Consider the following 26,011-nt stretch of genomic DNA (forward strand, 5'->3'; position numbering starts at 1 on the left):
GTGTTTAGGAGTGCCGTTAAAGAATTCACTCAGCATCACAAAGCTGCGGGATTGGCTGATCAACATAAAAATCCTATTCTGATGCAGAGCTCGACCCAAAAGTTACCTTCGTAGTACGCCATGGAGTGGGCAGAGTACAAACGACGCGCGTAGTCAGTTGATTTGGAAACCTTCGGGGGCTTTATGGAAGGTCTTGTGAAAAAGGCACTTGCAGCTACCTTTGAAATTCCGGAGGTACAAGAAAATACCGAGAAAAACGATAAGCCGAAACTAAAAACATTCGTCTAAGCAACAAACGGATTACATATTTGGTTGAAAGGTCAGCCATGTTCGGCAGATGCGGTGAGGAAACCGGAGCAATCGTCTCAACCACGTTATCAGGAGGTAGAATGCTCTGTGCGCCAAAAATGAGGGCATTTCTGACGAAGCTGTCCGGAGTTCGCGCAGCAAAGTTTCGATGAACGGTGAAAGACGGTAGAGCGGCTGGATCTGTTTCTGTATTTCATGTACGATCACAAGGAGCGGGCATGTCGTATAAGAAAGCGCTGTACGGTAGAAGGTTGCCCAGAATTTCACAATTATTTGCTGCACAATGCATCTGGGTCACATTGTAGAACGCTGGAGGTTCAATGCCACAGTCATCGTCAACTGAATCTTCCGAATTCTTCCGTGTTCTTTCGAATGGCTCCAGTGAAATGTTGATTCCCTTGCTTTGGTCAACTATCAGCTGTAACCTTGGTGAGCAGGAATCTGGCGAAATCGTTGCGAGCAGATGGACCGATACACCACTGGAAATGTATTGGACGAACGGAATTGGGCAGAAGAAGTAACAATCGAAGATTGTGAGAGAAGTTACTTATTTATTTCAATACATATCATATGAATATAATATGTCCTCATGGAAGTTCCACTGGCTTGAATCAACACCTCGAAAACATGTTTCACAAATCTTGGATGTAGTAGCAAATATAAACATATCCAGGTCCACGGTCATTGTAGATTCCACCACACCCTTGAATTAATTTTCTTCCAACACCTGGCAAAGTCCTTACAAGTGTTTTGTTGTTTTGATTATTATATCGTCATCATTGAAGTATGAGTTCCATTTCCGCCCGACTTGAACAACATGGTTAGATATGACCGCGATTCAAGATAAATTTCATATTTTTTTTCATGCCCTTAAATTATGCAGAGAAAAGTGTTCCTGGTTATAAAACCAATACGATACACCAATTTTCGAATAACAATTGAGGTCTTATCGAATATCTTCACCACACAGTCGAAGTCTTGTCGAATATCTTCGTTTTCACACAAAAGCTGATCTGTTTGTGTCTGATTTGCTTCAGTGATTTTACATTCATTGATTATTATTTTTTTAACTAGAGTTATAATCTAATTAGTATTGATATTTTACTATGTCAAAAATATAAGTATTAACCCTCTCTTGAATCGCTGGTGACGGCATCGTTGCGAATGAATTTTCTGCAGCGAACACATCCGACGACCGCAACTAATCCTGAAGGTTTACAGCTGCAACCGCTGACAACGTCATCGTTGCGTTGCGTATCATTTCCTGCAGGCATGTTTGCTCTGCGTACGTAGATGCCGTGGGACTTTCTGGTAAACAAAATTTTGAATAGATCAAATCAAGTAACTCATACTGAACGCACGTATGAAAACAGCGGCACTGTACTTTATTATCAGACTAAGGCCAGAGTGTACAGTGCATAAAAGTCTTCTCAATTCAGCTCGGCCAGCCACGCAGTCTGCGGAGGGTCAGCAAATCGTCCTCTACTTGATCGATCCACCTTGCTCGCTGTGCATCTCGCCTTCTTATTTCCGTCGGATCGTTGTCGAGAACCATATTCACCGAATTCCTGTCCGACATTTTGGCTACGCGCCCGGCTCACCACAGTCTTCCGATTTTCGCGGTGTGAACGATGGATAGTTCTCCCAACAGCTGCTGCAACTCGTGGTTCATTCGCCTCCTCCACGCACCGTCCGCCATCTGCACCCAAGGCTTCCTGCATCTTCTCAAAGTTACGTGCCATAATATCTTTGTCGTCAGCGAAACCAAATAACTGGGTGGACTTCGTGAAATCGTACCACTCGTACGCAGACACGAAAGACCATCACCTTGCCGTAACCCTCTGCGCATTTCGAAGGAATGGAATGCCTTCGAAACTCGAATTACGTACATCACCCAATTCATCATCCTCCCGGGCAGAAGCCATGAACAGAATAACAAAACATGATATGGACTTGATATAAGAGATAAATTTGCACCGAAATATCATTTAAATATCAAGATATGCTATGGATAAGAACAAACTAATGGCACTTGATATCGATCACTTCTTACAAATAACATATCTTGATATCCTTATGATATTTCAGAGCAAAATATTGATATTGTCGTATGATCTTTTATATCTTATATCAATCATGTCCATATCTAATTTTGCTATCTTATCAACATATGATATTATTGAGCTATTTTCGTCTACTCGGGCTTGGTCAACCGTATCAGTTTATCTGGAAATTACTTTTTGTGCATTAGCTGCCATATCTGGTCCCGATCAATTGTATCATATGCGGCTTTGAAGTCGATAAATAGATGTTGTGTGAGCGAGCACGTTGTATTCGCGGCATTTCTGCAACACCTGACGTACGGCGAACACCTGGTACGTGGTAGAGCGTTCACCCATAAATCCCGCCTGGTACTGCCGCACGAACCCTCTTGTAATTGGTGTTAGTCGGCGGCATAAAATTTGGAAAAGTACCTTGTAGGCGACGCACACTGGGGCAGACCGCTGTATTCGATGGACAAAACCTCTAGTACTCTCTGTATACGTTCTAGAATTTTGGTGTGTTCAGCACACAATCGCGGGTGATTCTAAGCTTCATTTTGATGAATTTTATTTTTATCTAGATAAGTTAAAACGTACCTAGATAGGTGTTATCTTTTGATAGAAACGAGATAGAGCAAAACTTTCTTCTACAAAGTGGTTTGTTTTGATATTTCGGACTTATGCTCCATAGACACCTATGCTCTATAACCTTTGTAGATGGCGCTGTACGTTATTTCCTTGAAAACAGCGATAAAATGGTTTTCTTCCCATTTTTTCGCGTTAAACCTTTGGTAAAAGTTTGTTGAGGTATGCTTTCAAATAATGATAATAAAGCTGATCGAGAGGTGCTACAGAGGATTTTAAAAGCTTTATTAGTGGATTTCTTGAAATTAAGTTGAAAAAACACTGTTTAGAAAAATACGAATAACTTACAAATGGTCAGATGGCGGCTGCTGAAATTTTGTCTGAACATAGTTCAAACTTATATCTTTGATATCGGGAAGAAAGTGGAGACATGTGGAGCTTTTTGCCTGTGATTTTCCAAAATGTGGTATTAATATGCATTGAAAACGAACATATTTCAGAAATTCCGTATGAAACGGATGTACGATATCTCCGAACGCTGCAATATTCGATAGAATCGTCCATTTCTGAAATTTTTTAGACACCTATGAGAATTAGACGCAAAAAAAGAGAAGAACACCATTTTATCGCTGTATTCAAGGAAATAACGTACAGCGCCATCTACAAAGGTTATATAGCATAGGTGTCTATGGAGCAGTCTTCACGAAAACATCCCGAGCGCGCGCTCTCCTTCAAGCTCGTGTTCGCCATCAACATTGAACATGGGTGCGAAAAATGAACGCGGCGCGGTTCAGCTCAGGCTCGAGCTCTAGTACAAAACTTGGGCTGTGTGTTCAGGCTGTGTGCTCATGCAGCATGCTGCGTGCTCAGACTGTGTGATTAGGCTGCTGTAACTGAGGCTGTGAGCGTAGGTTTTGAACCTAACGTGAAGCTTTACGATTATGCGGCAGTGCGGCATGTTTCATATGCGGCATATATAGTTGAGGTTGAGGGCAAAAGACGATTCGGAGTTTGAAGATGAATACAAGATATAGTTTCAGCATTTGTAGATAAATATGGCAGCATGGATTATTTTAAGATATAAAATAAAAACAATTTTTTATTGCAGTCTGTTAAACGATATGCAAGATTTCATTGCTTGAATTTTTTTCAAATCTGTGGATGTGACCTTGATAGAAATGAGTAGAAACATGCGCAAACCTAAATTTCATTATACAGAATATTGCGAATGTTTATTATTCATATCATGGATTTTAATTTTTTTTTTCATGAAGGTTTATCAGAAGCATTTGGAAACTACCTTCTGAAAACTGGTCTATATGGAACCACTCTTCTCTCGGTTGTAAATCTTTTAGTATGTGAAGAGCGTGTTACGTTTTGTTTATTAAAGATTGTAGAAAATATACCTAAGCTTGAAGCTAACTCACTTTCACATACAAAATAAGTGTATTAGAAAAGATACACATAATGTTATTATTTCTGTTATTAAAACTGAATGAAACATGTACTTCTTGCCAGAAAAACGAAAAACATAAAAAAAAATGTTTAATAAACGGCAATAAAATGTTCAATAAAAACCACCAGCATGGTTCGGTCCAGTCTAAGATGTTTTCGGGTGGAAAACATTCTCGATACTCTGGGCATAGTTTATTCATTGTCAGGCATAGAAAAGCTTTCAATAACTGTGTAATTGCTAATGCTAGTTGGGAACTAACAGAAAACACTAAGGGTCAACCTATTTTGATTTCCCCAAACCTTCAACAGATTGTATTGAACATATCGAATTATAAGTAGGAAGGAGGTCCATTTGGGCAGCAACTCCCATTCTCGTCCGTATTATTAGTAATTTTATCGACAATGTGGCAGCATACATCTATTCGCGGGGAAGTCCATTCGGCCGAAAGCCATTTGGCCGAATGCCCTAGGCTGAAAGTTGTTTGGCCAAATATACCATTTGCCCGAACAAACCATTAGGCCGAAAGGGTCGTTTGGCCAAAAAAGTCATTTGGCCGAAAGAGTCGTTTGGCCGAAAGGGCCATTTGGCCGAAAGGGTCGTTTCGCCGAAAGGGTCGTTTGGCAGAAAGGGTTGTTTGGCCGAAAGAGTCATTAAGCCGAAAGGGTATTTGGCAGAAAAGGGTCATTAGACCGAAAGGGTCATTTGGCCAAAATGGGCCATTTGGCCGAAAGGGTCATTTGGCCAAAATGGTCATTGGCCGAAAGGGTCGTTTGGCCGAAAGGGTCAAACTCCTCATTTCGGCCAAAGAACCCTTTCGGCCAAACCCGGCCAAATGACCCTTTCAGCCAAACAACCCTTTCTGCCAAACGACCCTTTCGGCGAAATGACTCTTTCGGTCAAATGACCCTTTCGGCTAAATAACCCTTTAGGTCAAATGACTCTTTCGGCCAAACGACCCTTTCGGCCAGATGTGTTTCGGCCTAATGATTTGTTCGGTCTAGTGGCATTCGGCCAAATGGCTTTCAGCCGAATGAGCTTCGGCCAAACGACCCTTCCCCTCTATTCGCAATGAAATAAATATTGAAGTAAATCTAATAGCTCTCACCATGCTGCTCTATAAAAATGTCACTTCTCGCTTTCTTTCATTTCTGTATAGCCGGAAGATTTATTCAAATCAGAACTTTTAAAAAAATGAAGGGGGATTGAAACATGATCGAACAGGGTAAAATGGTTTTGAAAACTTGCTTTAACCTTCCAGCGAGCACACGGCTTGGGATTTCGCTGCATAATGTATTTACAATTGTTTTTTTTATGCGCAATACCACGATAGAACGCAGATCAGTTTGAGGAACAGTAAGGAAATGTTGCTTTCATACGTTTGTCGTTTAGGGAAACGAGTTCCGCGCCCTCTTGAATTATACGCATGGATTATGGATTATGTTGAGTAGATTCTTCTAGCCTTTTTAAAACTTTTATTGAGTTATAAAACTAAGCTGTGCTGCTATCGTGTAATGCTGCATGTAGGATTAGATTAATACCTTATCTCATCATATGATGCACCATGCCAGTACCCATTAGGCACCCAAACTGTAAGCCTCACCTACATAGTTTTATTTTATTTCCCCGCCACTTTCCCTCACACCAAAAACTCATTTGAGCTTCCTGGTAATGGACGCAACTATCTCAGCTCATAATCTAGCAACACAAATAATCCAAAAAAATCTGAGCCGAGAGAAATTATAATGGTGCAAAAAGAAATAAGTCCGAAAAACACATGAAATTAAGGTAAACGGACACCCAGTGGAAGTATTCTCCTTTTAAGGGATTCTTGGAACAAAATGCTACTACTATTACTAATGAAACTAAACTACTTTGAAATATACACAAATTTTACTAATGGACAAAATGTCCAGAAATTATTACTTAAAATAGATTATATAAATTAATAATGAACTATACTGCCTAAAAAGATGCTGTGGTTACTGCTTCTGGACTTCTCTCATAGCTCCTATGTTTTTTTAAACTAGTTTTAGTTACTAATTATCTAATACATGCGTACAATTCTTAGACTAGGTGTTCCGTGTTTTCTTAACACTATCATCCTTATTTGCTGTGTTATATTTTAAGTTATTATTAATACATTTCAATTGCCTCTGGCAGTTAGATTTTTTCCTCTGGTTGAATTGAACCATGTAGGAATTACAATGTTTTCAACTTAAACTAAACTTAACCTATTTTATACTAAGATTGCAAGTCCTATGTTCATCCCATGAAAAACAAAGCAATTAAATGAAAGGAAACGGAAATCAAGTGATATTTAAAATGCTGTGGGAATTGATGTAGACCGAGAAATTAAAGAAACTCATTCGCGTAAAAAACGACCCCAGTGTATTGAATGAATGGTTGCTTTAGCCGTTAATAGGCAAACTCATTTTTATTAGACCATAATGGCTAATATGTTGGACATTCAGTCAGCAAGTCCATTATTGTACTAAAATGAGCACAAGGACATTCTATTGATATGATGCAGGTAATATTTTGAAATGACCAGTTCAGTTATCGAACTTAAATGCTTCACGATTCGAACACTTCGTGATAAACATTCGTAAAATTCGAATTTCAATAGATTTGCAATCGATAATATCAATTGAAACAATTCAATAATCAGCATGACAAACCTCATTTTTTTTAACAATGCACATATGTGCAATTCAGTCGGACCTTCTCCATGATACCATTTCGATCGACCATGTACCCCACCAAGCCCCATTGTCCAAGGCCGGCAGTCTTTTATCTATTTCCAACATCTCATTAATCAATTGTCTCTGGGAACGCGCGCGCGCGCACCCGCCGCGACCGGTAACTGTTTCCCGCTCCCAACAGCACGACCATCGTGCCGCCACTCAACTTCGCACCCGCTCGGGATTTTGAATGCTGCTCGCTCGCTGTTGTGTAGCTTGCGATGACTGTCAGTTGCAACTTCAGCAATTGGTTCAATTGAAATACCCCGCCAGCAGCGAGTACCTCCGTTAGAACGTCGGCGTACAACGCCGACAGAACAAAACAATCGCTTTCCAAACGTCCTTCTAAGGCCCTCGGGCCCGGACTGGGGCCTCACGTCTCCGGCTCGCACACGTCACCGAGCTGACTGAGAACAAGCTAGATAAATATGGCAAGGCGGCGTTGTTGCCACTAGCGAATGTGCAAATGTGCACTTGGGCGACGAGAAATCCGAAATCGAATCTGCATACCAACCAATGTCTTAAGGTGAAGTGATTGGATTTATTTTCGATTTGCTTGTTTCCATGATCAAACAGCAAGACTACAACCAAGCCATGAAAGAGTTGTCGGGTGGAGGAAGGGGACGTATAGATCGTGAACAAGTGTGATTGTTTCCTTCATATCCCAACAGAACTGGACTACCTTTGCAATGTCGACAGAATCTATGAGTCATTTCGAATGTACTGGATAAATGTAGGGTACTTGCTCTATTAATAAGAACTTACTCCGATATCAATAGTACTCAGAAAGGGAACGATATTGGCTTAAACTCTGTCGTTTTTTTGCTGTTGCATTTATGAGAGCTCACTTCTATTTTATCAAGTTTTCAAACTTTGAACAATTGTTATATTTTGCGATAAAAATGCTGAAAACGAAGGATAGGGGAACTGGGGGTAGAACGTCCACGTTAAGGAAAATGCCGTTTTTATCAATGAAAACCACCAGTTCAGCATGTTTTCACCAGCGAAAACTGAAGAACAGCTTATCTACTACTGACTACCGATGACAGTTATCTAATTCAGCATTTTATTGTACAGAAATTTGATTTTTACAAATGATGCAAACAAATGATTTTGAAATTATGCGGGGTGTGATGCGCCAGTGCGGCAGTGCCATTTCCGGCTGTTGCAGTCTTGTAACGCAGCAAAAATAAGTTTATTTCTGTATCTGACGGTTTCGGTAATTTATTTTACCTTTTTCAAGGATTAGATGTACAAATAAAAAATCTTCCAATCCTTGAAAAAGGTTAAATTTTCAAAATGTTGGATGCTGAATTGAACTCGTTTTTGCCGCTTTACAAAACTGCAACAGCCAAAAACTACACGTTTTTCAGAGTTTTGGGAGTATTTTTTACTAACCCGAACGTGTGATCTTTAGCTTTCTGACATGGTCCCAAAAGATGCATGACCTTTCTAAAAGGATTATCAAGGCATCCCCAGAGATTTCAAGGAGAGGCAACTAAAATGTGAAAGAACTTGTTATTCTTTCAGATAGATTTATTGCTAAGTTCCTTTAAAACGTACCAAAGTTTTTGAGAGTCCTAAGACATCTCTAATTTTTTTAAGTCAGCGCTGGGCCTCGATGAACATTATTTGTAATGTTTAAGTCGTCAATGGATCTGTTGAAATAGCTGTAGGCCAGTTTGTGAACAGTATACATGAGTTGGGTCGATTGTTGAGCGAGAACGATAACTTTTTTTGTGTTTTGACTATAAAAATAGAAAAAAAAGTTAGCCCCCCTAGAATTTTTCGTTAGTTACGCCAATGATCGTAGTCTAAAAAATCCTCAATTTGTTCCGTTTTTTCATTGTTTCTTCCAAGCTCCAAGATATTATTCAATCAAATTTAATATTTTATGCAGGAATCTAAAATCAAATACATAGAAAGTGATTTTTGTGCCTTTATTAGAGAGATTTGCAGCTCTCAGCTAGCTAGACGAATTCCTCGACCACCTCGAAGGTATCCCCGTCAATCGTAACACTGCTTCTCAGGCGGGCTCTGTCGCGCTCGGTTCCGCCCACAAGCATGTACTTTGTCTTTGACGCCACCAGTCCAACTTTTGTTACTTCACGTTTCAGGTGGGTGTACAGTTCTACCACCTTTGCAAATGTTCGGCCGACAATGTTCATGTCATCCACGAAACAAATAAATTGACTGGATCTGTTGAAAATCGTACCCTGGCTGTTAAACCAGGCTGTCCGCATGACACCTTCTAGCTTAATGTTGAACAACATGCACGAAAGTCCATCACCTTGTTATAGTCCCCAACGCGATTCGAACGAACTGGAGTGTTCTCCCGGAATCTTCACACAGTTTTGCACACCATCCACCGTTGCTTTGATCAGTCTGGTAAGCTTCCCAGGGAAGCTGTTCTCGTCCATAATTTTCCATAGCGCTACATGGTCTATACTGTCGTATGCCGCCTTGAATTCAACAAACAGGTGATGCGTTGGGACCTGGTATTCACGGCATTTTTAAAGGATTTGTCGTACAGTAAAGATCTGGTCCGTTGTCGAGCGGCCGTCAACTAATGCTGAACTGACGAGGTCATCTCCTCCGCTGCCTTGACTTTCACTGCCTGTACTCTCAGCGCCATTCAAATGTTCCTCGTAGTGCTGCTTCCACCTTTCGATCACCACACGTTCATCCGTCAAGATGCTTCCATCCTTTTCCTGGTACATTTCGGCTCGCGGCACGAAGCCTTTGCGGGATGCGTTGAGCTTCTGGTAGAACTTGCGTGTTTCTTGAGAACGGCATAGCTGTTCCATCTCCTCGCACTCCGCTTCTTCCAGGCGGCGTTTCTTTTCCTGAAAAAGGCGGGTCTGCTATCTCCGCTTCCGTCTATAACGTTCCACGTTCTTCCGGGTACCTTGCTGCAGCGCGACCTCCCGCGCTGCGTTCTTCTCCTTCAGAATCTGTCGGCACTCTTCGTCGAACCAATCGTTCCGTCGACTTCGTCCCATATACCCGACGTTGTTCTCCACTGCGTCGTTAATGGCTGCTTTGACTGTATTCCAGCAGTCCTCAAGAAGAGCCCCATCGAGCTCACCCTCTTCCGGCAACGCTGCCTCGAGATGCTGCGCGTATGCAGTGGTGACATCAGGTTGCTTCAGTCGCTCTAGGTCGTACCGCGGCGGTCGTCGAACGATCGAATGTAAGCCACCATTACAGCTAGATGAAGCACTCTAAAATAATTCTGGTTAGATAGCAAACCCCTAGTAATGTGTAAATTAGTAGAATTCAATAATTATGTTCAAGATTTTTGATACTAACTGTATTCCGCCAAAGGGCATTCCATTCTAAATCAGTTTCAGTTGGAAGAAAGAAAACCCAGCATCGAGATTCTGTGTACACTACAATCCGAATCAATAATTAAGAAATCTAGAACGATCGAAACGAACGAATCTACGATCGAACGATCGAACAAAATCTAGAAACGATTAAAGACTTGTATTAGCTGACTGGAATGGCTCTAGTTCTGATTAAAAAACAAACAGAGCACTATTCAATTACTTTCAAATTTAATTAGTTTAAATGTTATACGTATTTCTCACATGGCTGTAAATTTTGAAATGTTTTTTTTTAATTTAGCAAAGAATTTTTTTTATCGGGTATATGTTTCATTCGAGTGAATGTTATTCGGGTAAATGTTGTATTCGGGTAAATGCCTTTCGGGTATATGTTACTTTCGGGTAAACGCCGTTTGTTGGGGACATTGTGAACACAACAGTCAAAGTCAGTCAACGAGTTTTGAGTCGAATGGCCTCGAACTCTCCGTCTTTCCCGTAATGCTGGGTAGACACCTTTACGTGGTGTGTTACGGGTAAGATCTACCACGGTCACATTGCCAGCTACAGACAAATCCTGACCCAACGGAAATCTTCCCCAATTTCCAATTCCGTAATACTTATGAAATTGTCGGTAAGTCATTAAGTAAATACTAAACTAATCCTTCCTTCCAACTTCCTAGATGCTTCCCGACCGCAAATAGTAATACTCATGTCCTTGTAATGTTTTTCTTAGATTGGAATCAAGGATTAAACCCCCCTTGATTTCTGATAGCAGTCTGGAAAAGCATTTCAAAAATAACAGGAGTATCATTAAAGTGTCTAATCTTCTAATATTGCGCTAGTGCTTCTATTGTTTATTTTCAGAATTGTCATCACATCTGTCATCGAGGAAAGAAGCTGACGTTATCGTCAACTAATGATGATTTCCTTTTTATTAAAGTGAACGTGGTTACTCTGAACACGACGTCAACCATTATTTGCCGAATGGAGCATTTCATAACTTTTAAATAGCTTCGCTCCCAACGAAAAACTCAATTATATAATATTTGATTACTTTTTATACTACTGGAAGTGTTTAGTACGGGAGGTTCACGTTTTCTTCCTTTCCCCTTGACTTCATGGTATGGATCGACTTTAAGGGTTTAAAAATTCTGAAGTCGCTCAGTATCTAGAACTCTTCTCTGCGGTACATACTGCGTAGTGGGCCTGGTCATATGAAAAGAAAAATGACGGAATTTAGAAACAGTCATTTTCCAGGATGCTTTCAAGTATTGGCTGCGCAAGTATGAGGTTAGATTAGATTAGAATGGCCTCGAACTCTCCGTCTCTCTCCGGTGCTCTCCGTCATCCTCCATCGGAACTAGCCGGTGAAGTGGCTAAAACATGAATTTTGCTCTATACCGTAGATTCGATTCTGGTTTAAGAACCTTAAACCCTCCTGCCCTCCGAAATTTTAGATGATTTGGCCAGAAGATAACTGAGCACAAGTTAATTTATTCTTGAGCATGAGCAATGAGCATGATTAACCGTTTACGGTGACTACTCTGTTATTGAGCAAGTTATTTTTGTCTTTAAGTTACACTATATGGCCGATTAGGCGAATTGCAGTAAATTAATGATTTTGTGTGTTACTTCTACGCAGAGTGTAAAATAATCGAAATTTTTTGGTGAATTCCATTTCTCTTCATTTGTCAGTTCACTTCCGACACATTCATAGTCGGGTCTGGACAGTCAATATTCAGTTGAATATTAGTCATTGAATATTTATGCACATTTTACAAATTGATAAATTATCTGAAATCTGAACATGTTTAAAATTAGTAAAGTAATGTATCACATAGAACTGAATCCGATTTTCATCCGCGAGGCACTTTCAACGGTAAACAACAACATAAACAATGCTAATTATGTTTTTTTCTGCACATAGTAAACACACTCAGTGACAGTCGAATGAATGAGTTCGTGGAGTAGTCGTCTGACTATGTCATTCTATGTTTTGAATATTCATGCGATGTTTGTCAATATTCGGACCGAAGTTGCTTCATGAAGATGAATAGTTTAAGCTCTGTCTACGTAAAGTTAAACGACTTACAATGATATGGAAATGCTAATATCATCTTCCAAACTTAGACGTACTCGTCGATAGAAAATCCTTCCGCACGCGATGGCATATGAGCAAATCAAACCACCTTTCTTTTGCCAGTGGAGATATATCAGCTTCCACAGTGATATTCTTCCCTCCCCCTTCATACGGGAGCTTGGCAGAAGGAAGGTCGTGTGATATGTGCCATCACAAAGAATTGTAGCGCTTTTTGGTTACTTGGGAAAATGTTATTAAGCATCGCCACTGGCGTAAAAAACCAACATCTGTCTATATTTGATATAAAACATGATACTCGTTCATTTTTAGCATTGCGCTCAGTGAGCTATCAGATGAAAATATATAACACAATTAACAATAACTTGTATTGCAAATTAGTAACATGTATTTTGGTTTCTTTTTAATTACAGGTACGTCAAAATAAGGTCCGTTCTCATCATTATTGGTCATTAGTAAGTTTCAAATTTATCCATAAGACATATTTTATCATTATGTTAAATTAATATTGGCAAAAGAAAATCGTTTTTTTTATTTCAATAATACATTTGATTACCATAATCTCACCAGTAAGAAATACAATCAATAATCCCAAATATATTCGATCGCCCATGATTATGTTTATTAAGTCTCGCAAATCACCCACTCCCTCCGTGAAGTCGTTTCTCCTCAACGAAACGCGGCGAAACAAGTTGCTCGAAGGAAAACGAAAGCTCCCGTTGTAGCCTGGCTCTTCGTTCCAGTTTCTAAGATTCCCACCATTGATCACCAGCCAGTCAGTGTGGTCGCACCGAGTGCAGCCCATATATTTCCGTTATGGTCTAGTTATTGACATTTAAATTTCTCACTTTTACCTTCAATCCAAACACCGGGCTACCGCCCATAACACCTGAGGAGCTTGAGCCGTGCGCTGCGCTGGCCCGAAGCAAAAAGGAGAATTATAAACGAAACACATGCAAATGCGCCGCGGGCGAGAAAACAACCTACGCTGACGACGACCACGAAGCACAATGGGATGGATTCAAATAAAATGGTAAAAATAGTGGTTATCGTGCATATTAGGAAGGTATAACAAGTTTGCATGAAATGAAATACTGTATATTTAACAGTTTATTATAATGACAAACATTTTTTTGTTCGCAAACGCGCAAGCACTTTGAATTGCTCTATGAGTATTTCATGAAAATGTTTGTATGAGTTTTATCCTCAGCCATTGTTTGCACTTAAAACCCGTTCATTTTAATTAAACTTGTCCCATTATGCAATGGACCGAAGAACGATCGCAAAGTGAACCTGTGTTGCAATTACGAGCAATCATATTAATTGCATCAACTCCCTCCTTCCATGTCATTCGCCTTCAACCAAACCGCGGAACGGATGGCGACGACGACGCTGTACACTTGACTTTTGAACGTCCGATATCCGTTTTCTTTTTCAAGTGCAACAAGTTCACTACCAGCCAGGGAACACCGCCAGACACTACACATCCATTTCGCAGTATCAACGGCATCATCGGGTGGAGCAGTGCAAATCCGCTCATTCTGCTGCACGCGATCCAATGCAGTTCACTCGGCCGTATATGTAAATTAACGGCTTACCCAGCTCCGGAGGAGAGCTGCGCGTCCTTGGCCGGCTCTCCATCGATCGGTTGAATAGGCTCAGCTCGGATGAAAAACGATGCAACCTGAGGGCCGAAGTGCGGCTTGTTGGCTAATCTGATTATTCAAATTACACACAATATTTGCGGAAATAAACTTCGTCAACATGCGAAAGCGACGCAAATCAGGGGTTCGTTGTTAAGCCTCCCATTGAGGTCTTTTGTTAATGGGATAGAGACTTGGATAGAGATGAATGACGTTCAACGCACGCATAAGTTAAACCTCAACAAGCTCAAAGAAGACTATTCCTTATGAGTATGATCTCCTGTTTGCTTTTCAAGATATGTAAATCTCAATTGGAGTACGGTGATATCTTTACACAATCATATAAGTCCATTGCTCAAGACTTGATTCTTATTTCTACTTTAACGAAATAGGTAATGAGAATATCCCTTAAAATAGTTAAAAAAAACTTTTCGGAAACATCACAACTTTAAGATCCAATAATTTTATTCTGAAATTCAAAATCAATGGAGAAATTTGAAGACGTATCGTGAAAGGAAGCAAGATGAATGTCGCTTTAGCGTGATTATTAAAGTACAGCTAGGCTTCAAACAGAATAGAGAATTGCCTATTGCACATGCCAGCCAATTTCTATTAGGAATCACAAATTAGTCAAACTTTGAATCCCATGTTTTTCTTTGGAAACTCTACAGGATTCGGAATTCCTGCAGCGGCTTTTTTACCTGGATCGTTTTTTACGCGAACTTTGTACGTAATATCAGGGTTAATGCTGTTTTTTACGCGGATTTTCCCTAGAAGTTTTTACACGGTTGATTTTTGTTGACGTCGTTTTTCAAGCAAATTTTAAAATATATTAAAAATAAATGCCAGCTCTTTAGCTCTTTCATGACCTTGGCCTTGACCTTGGTCAACGCTTACTCCTTTTTGACCACAACATTTTTGGACTAGATCCTCGGTTTTAGATCCGCCAAAAAAATGTTCTATCGATCGGTATTGCCGGTGTTCAGTAGGGAAGAACAGTTCAAAATGCACCTTGGCATTACATCCCCAACAGGGTCATTGCCGTCTCGCTGCTTAGTGTTCATTCAGCACTTCCACAGTTATTACCCACGAGGAATTTTTGCATTCGTATATCATGGGGCTAACACAATATGTAATACTTTTTTCACACGATGATACTTTTATGACCAGGAAAGTCGAGACAATTTCCAAACCGAAAATTGCCTAGAACGGCACCGGGAATCGAACCCAGCCACCCTCAGCATGGTCTTGCTTCATAGTGTCCAGGACGCACCGCAGTAAGCTTCTCGGGAGATTCTTCCAGTCCCTCTATCTTAGTCGCGCCATTTGATGCCAGCGTTCATCTAAATCGTCCTGGCCCTGAGTTTAGATGTGAATTGGAAATCTCCTAGCATGGTATTCCAGGCAAGTACCTATGCAACAATGAACATACGCTGCCTGATACGGATCTAACTTCCAGCAGTTCTTCGCTAGTCTCATCAACCCGGTCGATCGATCGCGACACCGATAATGTCTTGATTTACTACCAAAACGTAGGCGGTATCAACTCAGAAGTAGATAGCTATCGTCTAGTAGCATCAGCTCAGTGCTACGATGTTAGTGTCCTGATCGAAACTTGGCTTGATGATCGCACACTCTCGAGCCAAGTGTTTGGTACTGAATACGAAGCGTATCGGTGTGACCGAAATCCTGAAAATAGTAGAAAATCTATTGGTGGCGTTGTCGTCATTGCAGTACGGCGTGGTTTAAAGGCAAAGTTAATTGGAAATGCCACGTGGCAATGTTTGGAGCAAGTCTGGATATCCATCCAACTGAAGAAATGCGCCATTTTCCTTTTTGCCGTGTACATTAGAGTGGTTCAAAAAATCGATTTTGCTCCACAGCGCTCATCCTATTCTGTATTATGTTCTGAGTGTCCTCTGAAAATTTGAGCTCATTTGGATTAAAATTGATTTAGCACAAGCCGTTTGAAGTTTGCATGCAAATTAGTATCGGGGATTTATTTTTCATTATATTGTTAATGACGCTTCCAAATACGGTCAGTATTTCACTCGCATGCTTTGCATCTTCTCGATGACTACAGCACAGCTATGCTATCTCAAATCAATCATGTAGTGAATGATAATCAACGTTGCTGGGACTTACCCAAGTAGCACAGGCAACATCTTCCTAAAAGCACCTTGTATTCAGTTTCATTAAAGGCATTGGAAAAACATCAAAGCACGAAAAAGTTGCATAAAGATGTCAAAAACGTTCGAATTGTGATCAATGTTTCATTAAAATTGCAATGCAGTACGTGTTTGACATTTGGAACGAACAAACAAAGAATACTGCACTTCATGTTGCAAACACGAAACAAAATCATTAAGTTGCATATTTTTTACCATGTAATGGGTCTTTAAAAATTTATTTTATTTTTATTGAACGTGTCTTCATGTTTAATTTAGCGTCGTTCAACGTTTTGACAACTCAAATTCTTTTCTTGTGATGGTGCAATCGAGTAACAGGAATCTCGAGTACAAACTTCATAATCGTATGTTTTTTTTATGGTGAGTCAACATGCAGTCCCTTCGAAGTCTTGAATGGTACTATGGTAGAGTGAAGGACTATCAAGATCCATACATCAAATCCAGTTTTATATTTTTATTATATTTTTTTCCGCTGTAGTATTTTGCAACATTATTGCAATTTTACTGCAATCGTAGGATGTTTCCGTAGTCTCCACCTTTTGCGCTTTTTAGATCACAAGAGAAATATATTTGATGGCACATATAGGGGAACTGTTCCGTTTTCCATCTCACTGAACATATATTCATCTCATCGCGAAACAAAGAAATACGGCACCAATTTCGTCGCTTTTTTGCTAACATGCGTGCTCACTGCTGAAAAAAATCACAAAAATAATAAACAAACCAAAAACCTTTTAATTGCTTTGTTTTTCGTGAGACCAATATCGGAGCTATGAGATGAAGTCCAGGAGCAGTAACCCTACGATTGTTTCTAAAGATTAAAGATTGTTTCTTTCCGAATAGTTGCAATACAGTGAAATATTCAGTAGTGAAACAATTTGTGCTGCTTGGGTATGTTTTGTGAGCAAGTAAGATGTCGCCCCGTTCATTGCCGCAGATCCAGCTCCCATGGTCAAGCTCGTCTCTAATCACCCTCGTTCAGTTGTCCGAATTCCGATGAGCCTGGCCAACGGGTTCAATGTATTTCCTGCTTCCGTGTCATACAACTTTTAGAAGGCCAATCATCAAAGCATTGTCGTCGTACTATCTGGTATGCGTTGAGTCGATATACTTGCCGATAATGTCCAAAATGCTGGGTTGACTTTCTCGTGTATCTTGGCATACGTTATTGACCGACATGTTCTAAAAAAAGTACACAAGAATAGCTCTCACCCGTCCTGGTACACTCGGGAATTAAGAGAACTTAAAACTTCCATGAAAGCTGCCTTAAGGAAATACACTAAAGGCTTAGGATTTGGGATCAAGAAATTTCAGCTTCTCATCCGGGCATTTGGCGTCTGGGACAATGTGGCGTGTCGTCGTGCTCGAGGAATGGATCGACTGGGAGCATCTTCCTGATGGCAAGAGCTATGGAGCTCTACGAAACAAAAAGGCAGAGACTAAACAGAATAAAAACTTTGAAGAAAGAAAGAAACAAAATATTAGATTTTGATGTCAGAAGTACAAAGAAAACTATAAATTGCCTGCATATAGACAACATCACGAACCCCCAAAACACCTCGAACTTCCCTGAAGGGTTGTTTAACGATGAACAGCTTACCGACAACGAAGTACAGTACGCAGCAGACAATATTCCCTTATATGGCCACGTACTAGGTGTTGTCGACATCAGCGAAGAGATGATCTCCTCTGCAGCATCAAAACTAAAGTCATCGATCAAACTTGGTCCCAATGGTATTCCGTCCAATTTCCTGAAGAGACATAATTCCAGTGTGCAGTATCCGTTGCTCCTCCTGTATCGGCATTCCTTATCCAGTGGCATCTTCACTTCATGTTGGAAGATTGCACAAATGTTTCCTGTGCCTAAGAAAGGGAACAAACTTGACGTGGAAAATTATCGAGGAATAACATCGCTGAGTGCAATATCAAAACTGTTCGAACTCGTTGTGATGGAACCTCTGCTTTCCCATAGCAAGCAGTATCTGTCTGAAACTCAGCATGGATACATAGCTGGTCGCTCCACTACTACTAATTTATTGTGCCTTACATCTTTCATCATGAACAGCATGACGAAAAGAGCTCAAACAGATGTCATCTACTCAGATCTGTCAGCTGCTTTTGATAAGTTAAACCACTGCATCGCTATCGGCGACTGCAGATCTGATTCCTTCGTGGCTACAGTCTTCCTACTATATTTCAACGACGTGAATTTTGTACTCGAAGTTCCCCGCCTATCGTATGCTGATGACCTGAAAACAAGCCTGAAAACGTTCTTGCAAATCCAATCCATCAGTAATCCAATCAACCGTATGATAGTCAATCCGGCCAAATGCTCGATGATCACTTTTTCTCGGATTAAAAATCCCGTTAGATTCGACTACACGCTTTTGAATACCAGCATAGAAAGTCTGAGTGATGTCAAAGACTTGGGCGTAATATTGCATTCCCAGCTGACGTACAAAATGCATATTTCGTACGTTGTAGGTAAGGCTTCCAAAACCCTGGGCTTTATCTCTCGGATGGCTAAAGAATTTTCTGACATTTACTGTCTGAAGTCTTTGTATTGCTCACTGATGCGGTGGATACTGGAGTATTGCTCCGCCGTTTGGAATCCCAATTATACGAACGGTGCCGATCGAATTGGGTCCGTGCAACGACGCTTCCTACGATTTGCACTGCGTAGACTACCGTGGAGAGATCCATTACGCCTGCCAAGTTATGAAAGCAGCTGTCGGCTTATCGATCTGGAGCCGCTAAGCGAACGCCATAATACCGCTCGGGCTGTACTTGTTGCAGACGTTTTGCAAGACCGAATAGATTATAGTGACATTTTGGAACAGATTAATATTAAGCTACAGCCTAAAGCACTTCGAAATAACGCTATATTAAGAATGCCATTTCGTCGGACTAACTACAGTATAAACGGTAGTATTGAAGGATTACAGCGTATATTCAACAGGGTTTCTACAATATTCGACTTCAACCTGCCTCGAAGACTCAAAGAATTTTTCACATCGCAATAAATAGGTAGTTCCTCCGGGAATTCCTCCGGAAGTTCCTCCGGGAATTCCTCCGGAAGTTCCTCCGGGAATTCCTCCGGAAGTTCCTCCGGGAATTCCTCCGGAAGTTCCTCCGGAAGTTCCTCCAGGAATTCATCCGGAAGTTCCTCCAGGAATTCCTTCGGAAGTTCCTCCAGGAATTCCTTCGGAAGTTCCTCCAGGAATTCCTTCGGAAGTTCCTCCAGGAATTCCTTCGGAAGTTCCTCCAGGAATTCCTTCGAAAGTTCCTACAGGAATTCCTTCGGAAGTTCCTCCAGGAATTCCTTCGGAAGTTCCTCCAGGAATTCCTTCGGAAGTTCCTCCAGGAATTCCTTCGGAAGTTCCTCCAGGAATTCCTTCGGAAGTTCCTTCGGAAGTTCCTCCAGGAATTCCTTCGGAAGTTCCTCCAGGAATTCCTTCGGAAGTTCCTACAGGAATTCCTTCGGAAATTCCTACAGGAATTTCTTCGGAAGTTCCTCCAGGAATTTCTTTGGAAGTTTCTCCAGGAATTCCTTCGAAAGTTCCTACAGGAATTCCTTCGGAAGTTCCTCCAGGAATTCCTTCGGAAGTTCCTCCAGGAATTCCTTCGGAAGTTCCTCCAGGAATTCCTTCGGAAGTTCCTCCAGGAATTCCTTCGGAAGTTCCTCCAGGAATTCCTTCGGAAGTTCCTCCAGGAATTCCTTCGGAAGTTCCTCCAGGAATTCCTTCGGAAGTTCCCCCAGGAATTCCTTCGGAAGTTCCTCCAGGAATTCCTCCGGAAGTTCCTCCAGGAATTCCTTCGGAAATTCGGAAGTTCCTCCAGGAATTCCTCCGGAAGTTCTTCCAGAAATTCCTCCGGAAGTTCCTCCAAAAAATTCATTCGGAAGTTCCTCCAGGAGTTCCTTCGGAAGTTCTTCCAGGAGTTCCTTCAGAAGTTCCTTCAGGAGTTTCTTCAGAAGTTCCTCCAGGAATTTCTTCGGAAGTTCCTCCAGAATTCTTTAGGAAGTTCCTCAAATTCCTCCGGAATATCCTTCGGGAATTCCTCCGAAAGATACTTCGGGAATTCCTCCGAACATTCTTCGGGAATTCCTCCGGAAGTTCCTTCGAATTTCTCCGGAAGTTTCTTCAGGAATTCCTCCGGAAGTTCCTCCGGGAATTCTTCCGGAAGTTCCTTCGAATTCCTCCGAAGTTCCTTCGAAATTCCTCTAGAAGTTCCTTTAAAAATTCCTCCGGAAGTTCCTTAGGGAATTCCTCCGGAAGTTCCTCCGGGAATTCCTCCGGAAATTCTTCCGGGAATTTCTCCAAAAGTTTCTCTGAAAACTTCCAGAGAAATTCCCGGAGGAACTTCCAGAGGAATTCCCGGAGGAATTTCCAGAGGAATTCCCGGAGAAATTTCCAAAGGAAGTCCCGGAGGAATTTCCTTAGGAATTTCTGGAGGAACTTCAAGAGGAATACCTGGAGGAACTTCCAGAGGAATTCCTGGAGGAACTTCCAGAAAAATTCCCGGAGGAATTCCCGGAGGAACTTCGGATGAATACCGGAGGAACTTCCTGAGGAATTCCCAGAGGAACTTCCGGCAAGATTCTCGGAGGAACTTCCAGAGGAATTCCCGGAGGAACTTACTTAATTTTTCTTCTTTGTCTTATCTATCTTATTTGTCTTATTTGTCATATTTGTCTGATTTGTCTTATTTGTCTTATTTGTCTTATTTGTCTTATTTGTCTTATTTGTCTTATTTGTCTTATTTGTCTTATTTGTCTTATTTGTCTTATTTGTCTTATTTGTCTTATTTGTCTTATTTGTCTTATTTGTCTTATTTGTCTTATTTGTCTTATTTGTCTTATTTGTCTTATTTGTCTTATTTGTCTTATTTGTCTTATTTGTCTTATTTGTCTTATTTGTCTTATTTGTCTTATTTGTCTTATTTGTCATATTTGTCTGATTTGTCTTGTTTGTCTTATTTTCCTTTTTTGTCTTTTTTGTCTTGTTGTCTTATTTGTCTTATTTGTCTTATTTGTCTTATTTGTCTTATTTGTCTTATTTGTCTTATTTGTCTTATTTGTCTTATTTGTCTTATTTGTCTTATTTGTCTTATTTGTCTTGTCTTATTTGTCTTATTTGTTTTGTTGGCTTATTTGTCTTATTTGTCTTATTTGCCTTATTTGTCTTATTTGTCTTATTTGTCTTATTTGTCTTATTTGTCTTATTTGTCTTATTTGTCTTATTTGTCTTATTTGTCTTATTTGTCTTATTTGTCTTATTTGTCTTATTTGTCTTATTTGTCTTATTTGTCTTATTTGTCTTATTTGTCTTATTTGTCTTATTTGTCTTATTTGTCTTATTTGTCTTATTTGTCTTATTTGTCTTATTTGTCTTATTTGTCTTATTTTTCATATTTGTCATATTTGTCATATTTGTCTTATTTGTCTTATTTGTCTTATTTGTCTTATTTGTCTTATTTGTCTTATTTGTCTTATTTGTCTTATTTGTCTTATTTGTCTTATTTGTCTTATTTGTCTTATTTGTCTTATTTGTCTTATTTGTCTTATTTGTCTTATTTGTCTTATTTGTCTTATTTGTCTTATTTGTCTTTCTACGGCTGTTCAGCCCACATTGAGAGTTGACGTAAAGTCAATGTCAACTTCTCTCCCCGAACAGCCAAGATAGCTGTGGTGTCGGCAGCCAGTTATCTGGCTAAGAATAACGCTACGGATTGCCTGTTCCGGTGGTATAAGTCCACAATACAGGTGACCCCAAATTCTTGGTGTGATGCGGCTTTATGCTTACCGTGCCTACGAATGAATGGTTAGGGGGTCTAAAAGAACCTAACCACTAACGGAGCCTGTTAAGCACCAGGGCACCCTTCACAGTATCTAGCCCTTATTGCGCTAACCGGAGATATGGCGTAGTTGACTTTTGCTTCTCCGAAATAATCGGCTACTCTTATTCAATCTCAACTTGAGGTTAAATAAGGGTAGGATTATGAGCATGTTTTATTTAGTTTTTCAACAAATTGTCACCTATATGGATTCGCTTTATGCGTTATACACATTGTACTCTGTATTTCGTCTTTGACTTTCTTGATAAGATACCAATTTGGTTTCATCGTTGCTGTTCATATTAATGCTGAACTTGTGGAGTGCATTATCTTAATTTGCAATGGCTTCAGTTAAGATAGCTCAAATCAATCTTCAGCATAAAAGAACAGCAACGATTAATCTTTGTAGACTTATGCAAAATGGCAAATCCCAAGTGGCTTTGGTGCAGGAACCCTATTTTCGAAAGGGTAGCTTCTACCTAGGTAATCTAGTGAACCCAGTTGTTGCTGCTTTCGGTAAAGAAACACTTGATCAATGCCGCCTGTATGTGTGCTTGTTAACAACGCTATTGTTAACTCTGAACAAACAACCAGAGATGTATGTGCTGTCACAATTGATGCAACTGGCGGAACCCCCATCAGGAAATACGTCTATTGTTCGGTTTATTTACGACATGATGAACCACCCCTATGGATGCTTTCAAACGAGTTGTCATATATTGCACTACAAAAGGCCTTCCGCTAATTGTCGGCAGTATTGCTAATGCTCATCACATCATCTGGGGTAGCTCGGGTATCAAACTGAGAGGCTCCAGCTCGATGGAATACTTAAGTAGTACCGAACTTAGTTTACTTATGGTATCTAATAGAGCAGAGGTGTTAGACATAACCCTTTGCTCCAATAGAATCAGTCACGAGTTGAGAAATTGGCACGTGTCAGATGAGGAATCGATATCTGACCATCGCTACATCTACTTTGATCATTTGAATGTTACTTCGCAGACCTTGCGTTTTAGAAATCCCCGTTCAACAAACTGGGATCTTTACACAGAGTTGCTCTCTACCAAATTTCATGGATATCTACCTTCTATAGAAACTACTACCGACTTGGATAATGCAGTTGATACTACAACGTTGCACATCGTGGAAGCTTTCGAAGAAGCTTGCCCTTTACGTTCTGTAAAAACCTCAAGAGGAACCCCTTGGTGGAATTCCGATTTGGCTAAGCTAAGGAAGCAGTGCAGAAGGAGTTGGAACAGACGCCATTCAGCAGGGACGGAATCTTTCAAGTTGGCTCGCAAAGCTTACAGGAAGGCTCTACGATCTGCTGAACGATCCGGCTGGAAAAACCTTTGTGCAAATGTTTCCAATTTGAGTGAAGCCAGTCGATTGAATAAAATTCTTGCGAGATCCAAGGATTTCCAAGTTGGCGAAATTCGCAAGCCAAATGGCGACTACACTTCTTCTGATGAAGAATCGTTAGAGCACTTATTTGATACGCACTTCCCTGGATGTGTCGATATAACATCTTCGGATGATCCTGATGTCTTTTCATGTAGCTATGGGTCTTGGGCTCAAGCACGTAGAATCATAACTACTGAATCGATTCAATGGGCACTTAACAGTTTTGCTCCATACAAATCTCAAGGAGAGGATGGGATTTATCCGGTTCTACTTCAGAGAGGTTTTCAGCCTATTAAACATGTTTTGAAAAAGCTTTTAGTATGCAGTTTTGCTAATGGATATATTCCCATATCCTGAAGGGATATCACTGTAAAGTTTATCCCAAAGGAGGACGTGCTTCGTATGAAGAAGCAAAGAGTTTCAGACCCATCAGTCTGATCTATTTTTTTCTGAAATAGTTAAAACGTATTATCAATCATCACATTCGTGATCTTCATGTTAATCAACATGCTTACCAATCTGGCAAGTCAACCGTGACTATTCTACACAAGGGAGTGTACGCTAGCGAGAAAGCATTCGCTCAAAAGCAATCGTGCTTGGGTGCTTTCTTAGATATTGAAGGTGCTTTCGACAACGTGTCTTTCGATGCAATATTGGAAGCCGCATGTTGTCATGGGCTACCTAATATAATAACCAAATGGATTCACCAGATGCTTAAAACCGACATCTCTACTCGACATTACGTCAAGCAGCGATTAGGAAATTAAGTGTCTGCGGATGCCCTCAAGGGGAGTATTATCTCCACTTTTGTGGAATCTCGTTGCAGATACGCTATTGAGGTTACTCAATAATGGCGGTTTTCCTACCTATGGATTTGCCGACGACTATCTTACATTGATAGTGGGTTTGTGCATTACTACCTTATTCGACCTGATGCAAAATGCTCTTCAGGTAGTTGAAAGTTGGTGTCGCCAATATGGCCTTTCGGTCAATCCGAATAAAACATCTATTGTTCTTTTCACGGAAAAACGTAATCGTAATGGTATTCGTCCATTACATCTTTTGGGTTCTGAAATCAATGTAACTGATCAAGTAAAGTACGTGGGTCTAATTTTGGATTCAAAGCTTTCCTGGACTCCTAACATTGAGTTCAGAATCAAAAAACGTGTATGGCTTTCGGCCAATGCCGACGAACCTTTGGTAAAACTTGGGGTCTTAAACCCAAATATATCAAATGGATTTACAAAACAGTTGTACGACCAATTTTGGCTTATGGATGTCTTGTGTGGTGGCAAAGGGGAAGTGAGGACAATTCAGTCTAAATTAGGCCATCTTCAAAGGATGTGCCTAATGGCAATGACTGGTGCGTTCTCTTCAACTCCACGGCTGCTCTCGAAGTTCTCTTCGACGTGGCCCCACTACACATACATCTCAGACAAGAAGCATTTTCTTGTACTTACCGACTATGGGTACTCGGTTTTATGGAAGAGAATCCTGTAAACCGCAGTTCTACACACACTTCGTTGTTACCGCTTATGGTTAATTGGGACAAAATTTTCCTTGCTCCAAGTGATCTCACACACGTTAGTAGGTTTCCTTATAGGACATTTTCAACACAATTCCCTTCGCGGGATGGCTATTTGGAGAGAAGTATGTCGGACAGCATTTTTTGTTACACTGACGGCTCCTCCTCGAAGGTAGAGCAGGTGCAGGCGTCTATTCGCGTGAGCTGAGATTGGAACAGTCACACTCACTGGGTACACACTGCACTGTCTTTCAAGCGGAAATATTTGCCATCATGTGTGGAGTGCAATCTGCACTGCAGCAACGCATTATGGGCAAAGTAATATACTTCTGTTCAGATAGCCAAGCAGCTATTAAAGCTCTCGCCTCGGCCAACTCAAGGTCGAAGTTAGTAATCGCATGTCGAACTCAAATTGAGGAACTGAATTCAGTTAATACTTTACACCTTATATGGGTACCTGGCCATTCTTCCATAGCTGGAAACGAATTGGCTGATGAGTTAGCTCGTAATGGAGCATCGCATGACTTTATTGGTCCTGAGCCAGCTATTCCAATATCCAAGTGTTGGGTGAAGCTTTTGATCAACTCTTGGGCTGTCACTCAGCACAAATGGCATTGGAGTAGTCTGGATTCATGTCATCAAACAAAATTGTACATCCGGGAGCCATCTCCGGTAGTGGCAAGCTATTTAGCTAATCTGTCTAAACAGAATTGCAGTGTCTTAGTCAAGGCCTTGACAGGTCACTGCCGACTGAACTATCACATGGCAAATATTCAACGCGTTGAATCATCTGTTTGTGATAGTTGTGAATCCGATTATGGAACTTCTTATCATCTAATATGTAACTGCCCAGTC

The 26,011-nt window shown here is 40.6% G+C and overlaps 1 protein-coding gene across 2 annotated transcripts in view; it reads left to right on the forward strand.

Moving 5' to 3' along the window:
- The window catches only part of LOC134212833 (angiopoietin-2), a 645,758-nt gene that overhangs the window by 417,779 nt on the left and 201,968 nt on the right, over window positions 1-26,011 (forward strand). Inside the window, exon 3 of one of the 2 annotated variants that reach the window (XM_062691051.1) lies at window positions 12,974-12,988. The exons of the other annotated variant lie outside the window; for it this stretch is intronic. Within the exon in view, the coding sequence (XP_062547035.1) occupies window positions 12,974-12,988 (15 nt within the window). The remainder of the gene's footprint in view (window positions 1-12,973; window positions 12,989-26,011) is intronic. 2 annotated transcript variants of the gene reach the window in all.

This window comes from Armigeres subalbatus, chromosome 2, assembly GCF_024139115.2.
Source record: "Armigeres subalbatus isolate Guangzhou_Male chromosome 2, GZ_Asu_2, whole genome shotgun sequence".
Classification (NCBI taxonomy): domain Eukaryota; kingdom Metazoa; phylum Arthropoda; class Insecta; order Diptera; family Culicidae; genus Armigeres; species Armigeres subalbatus.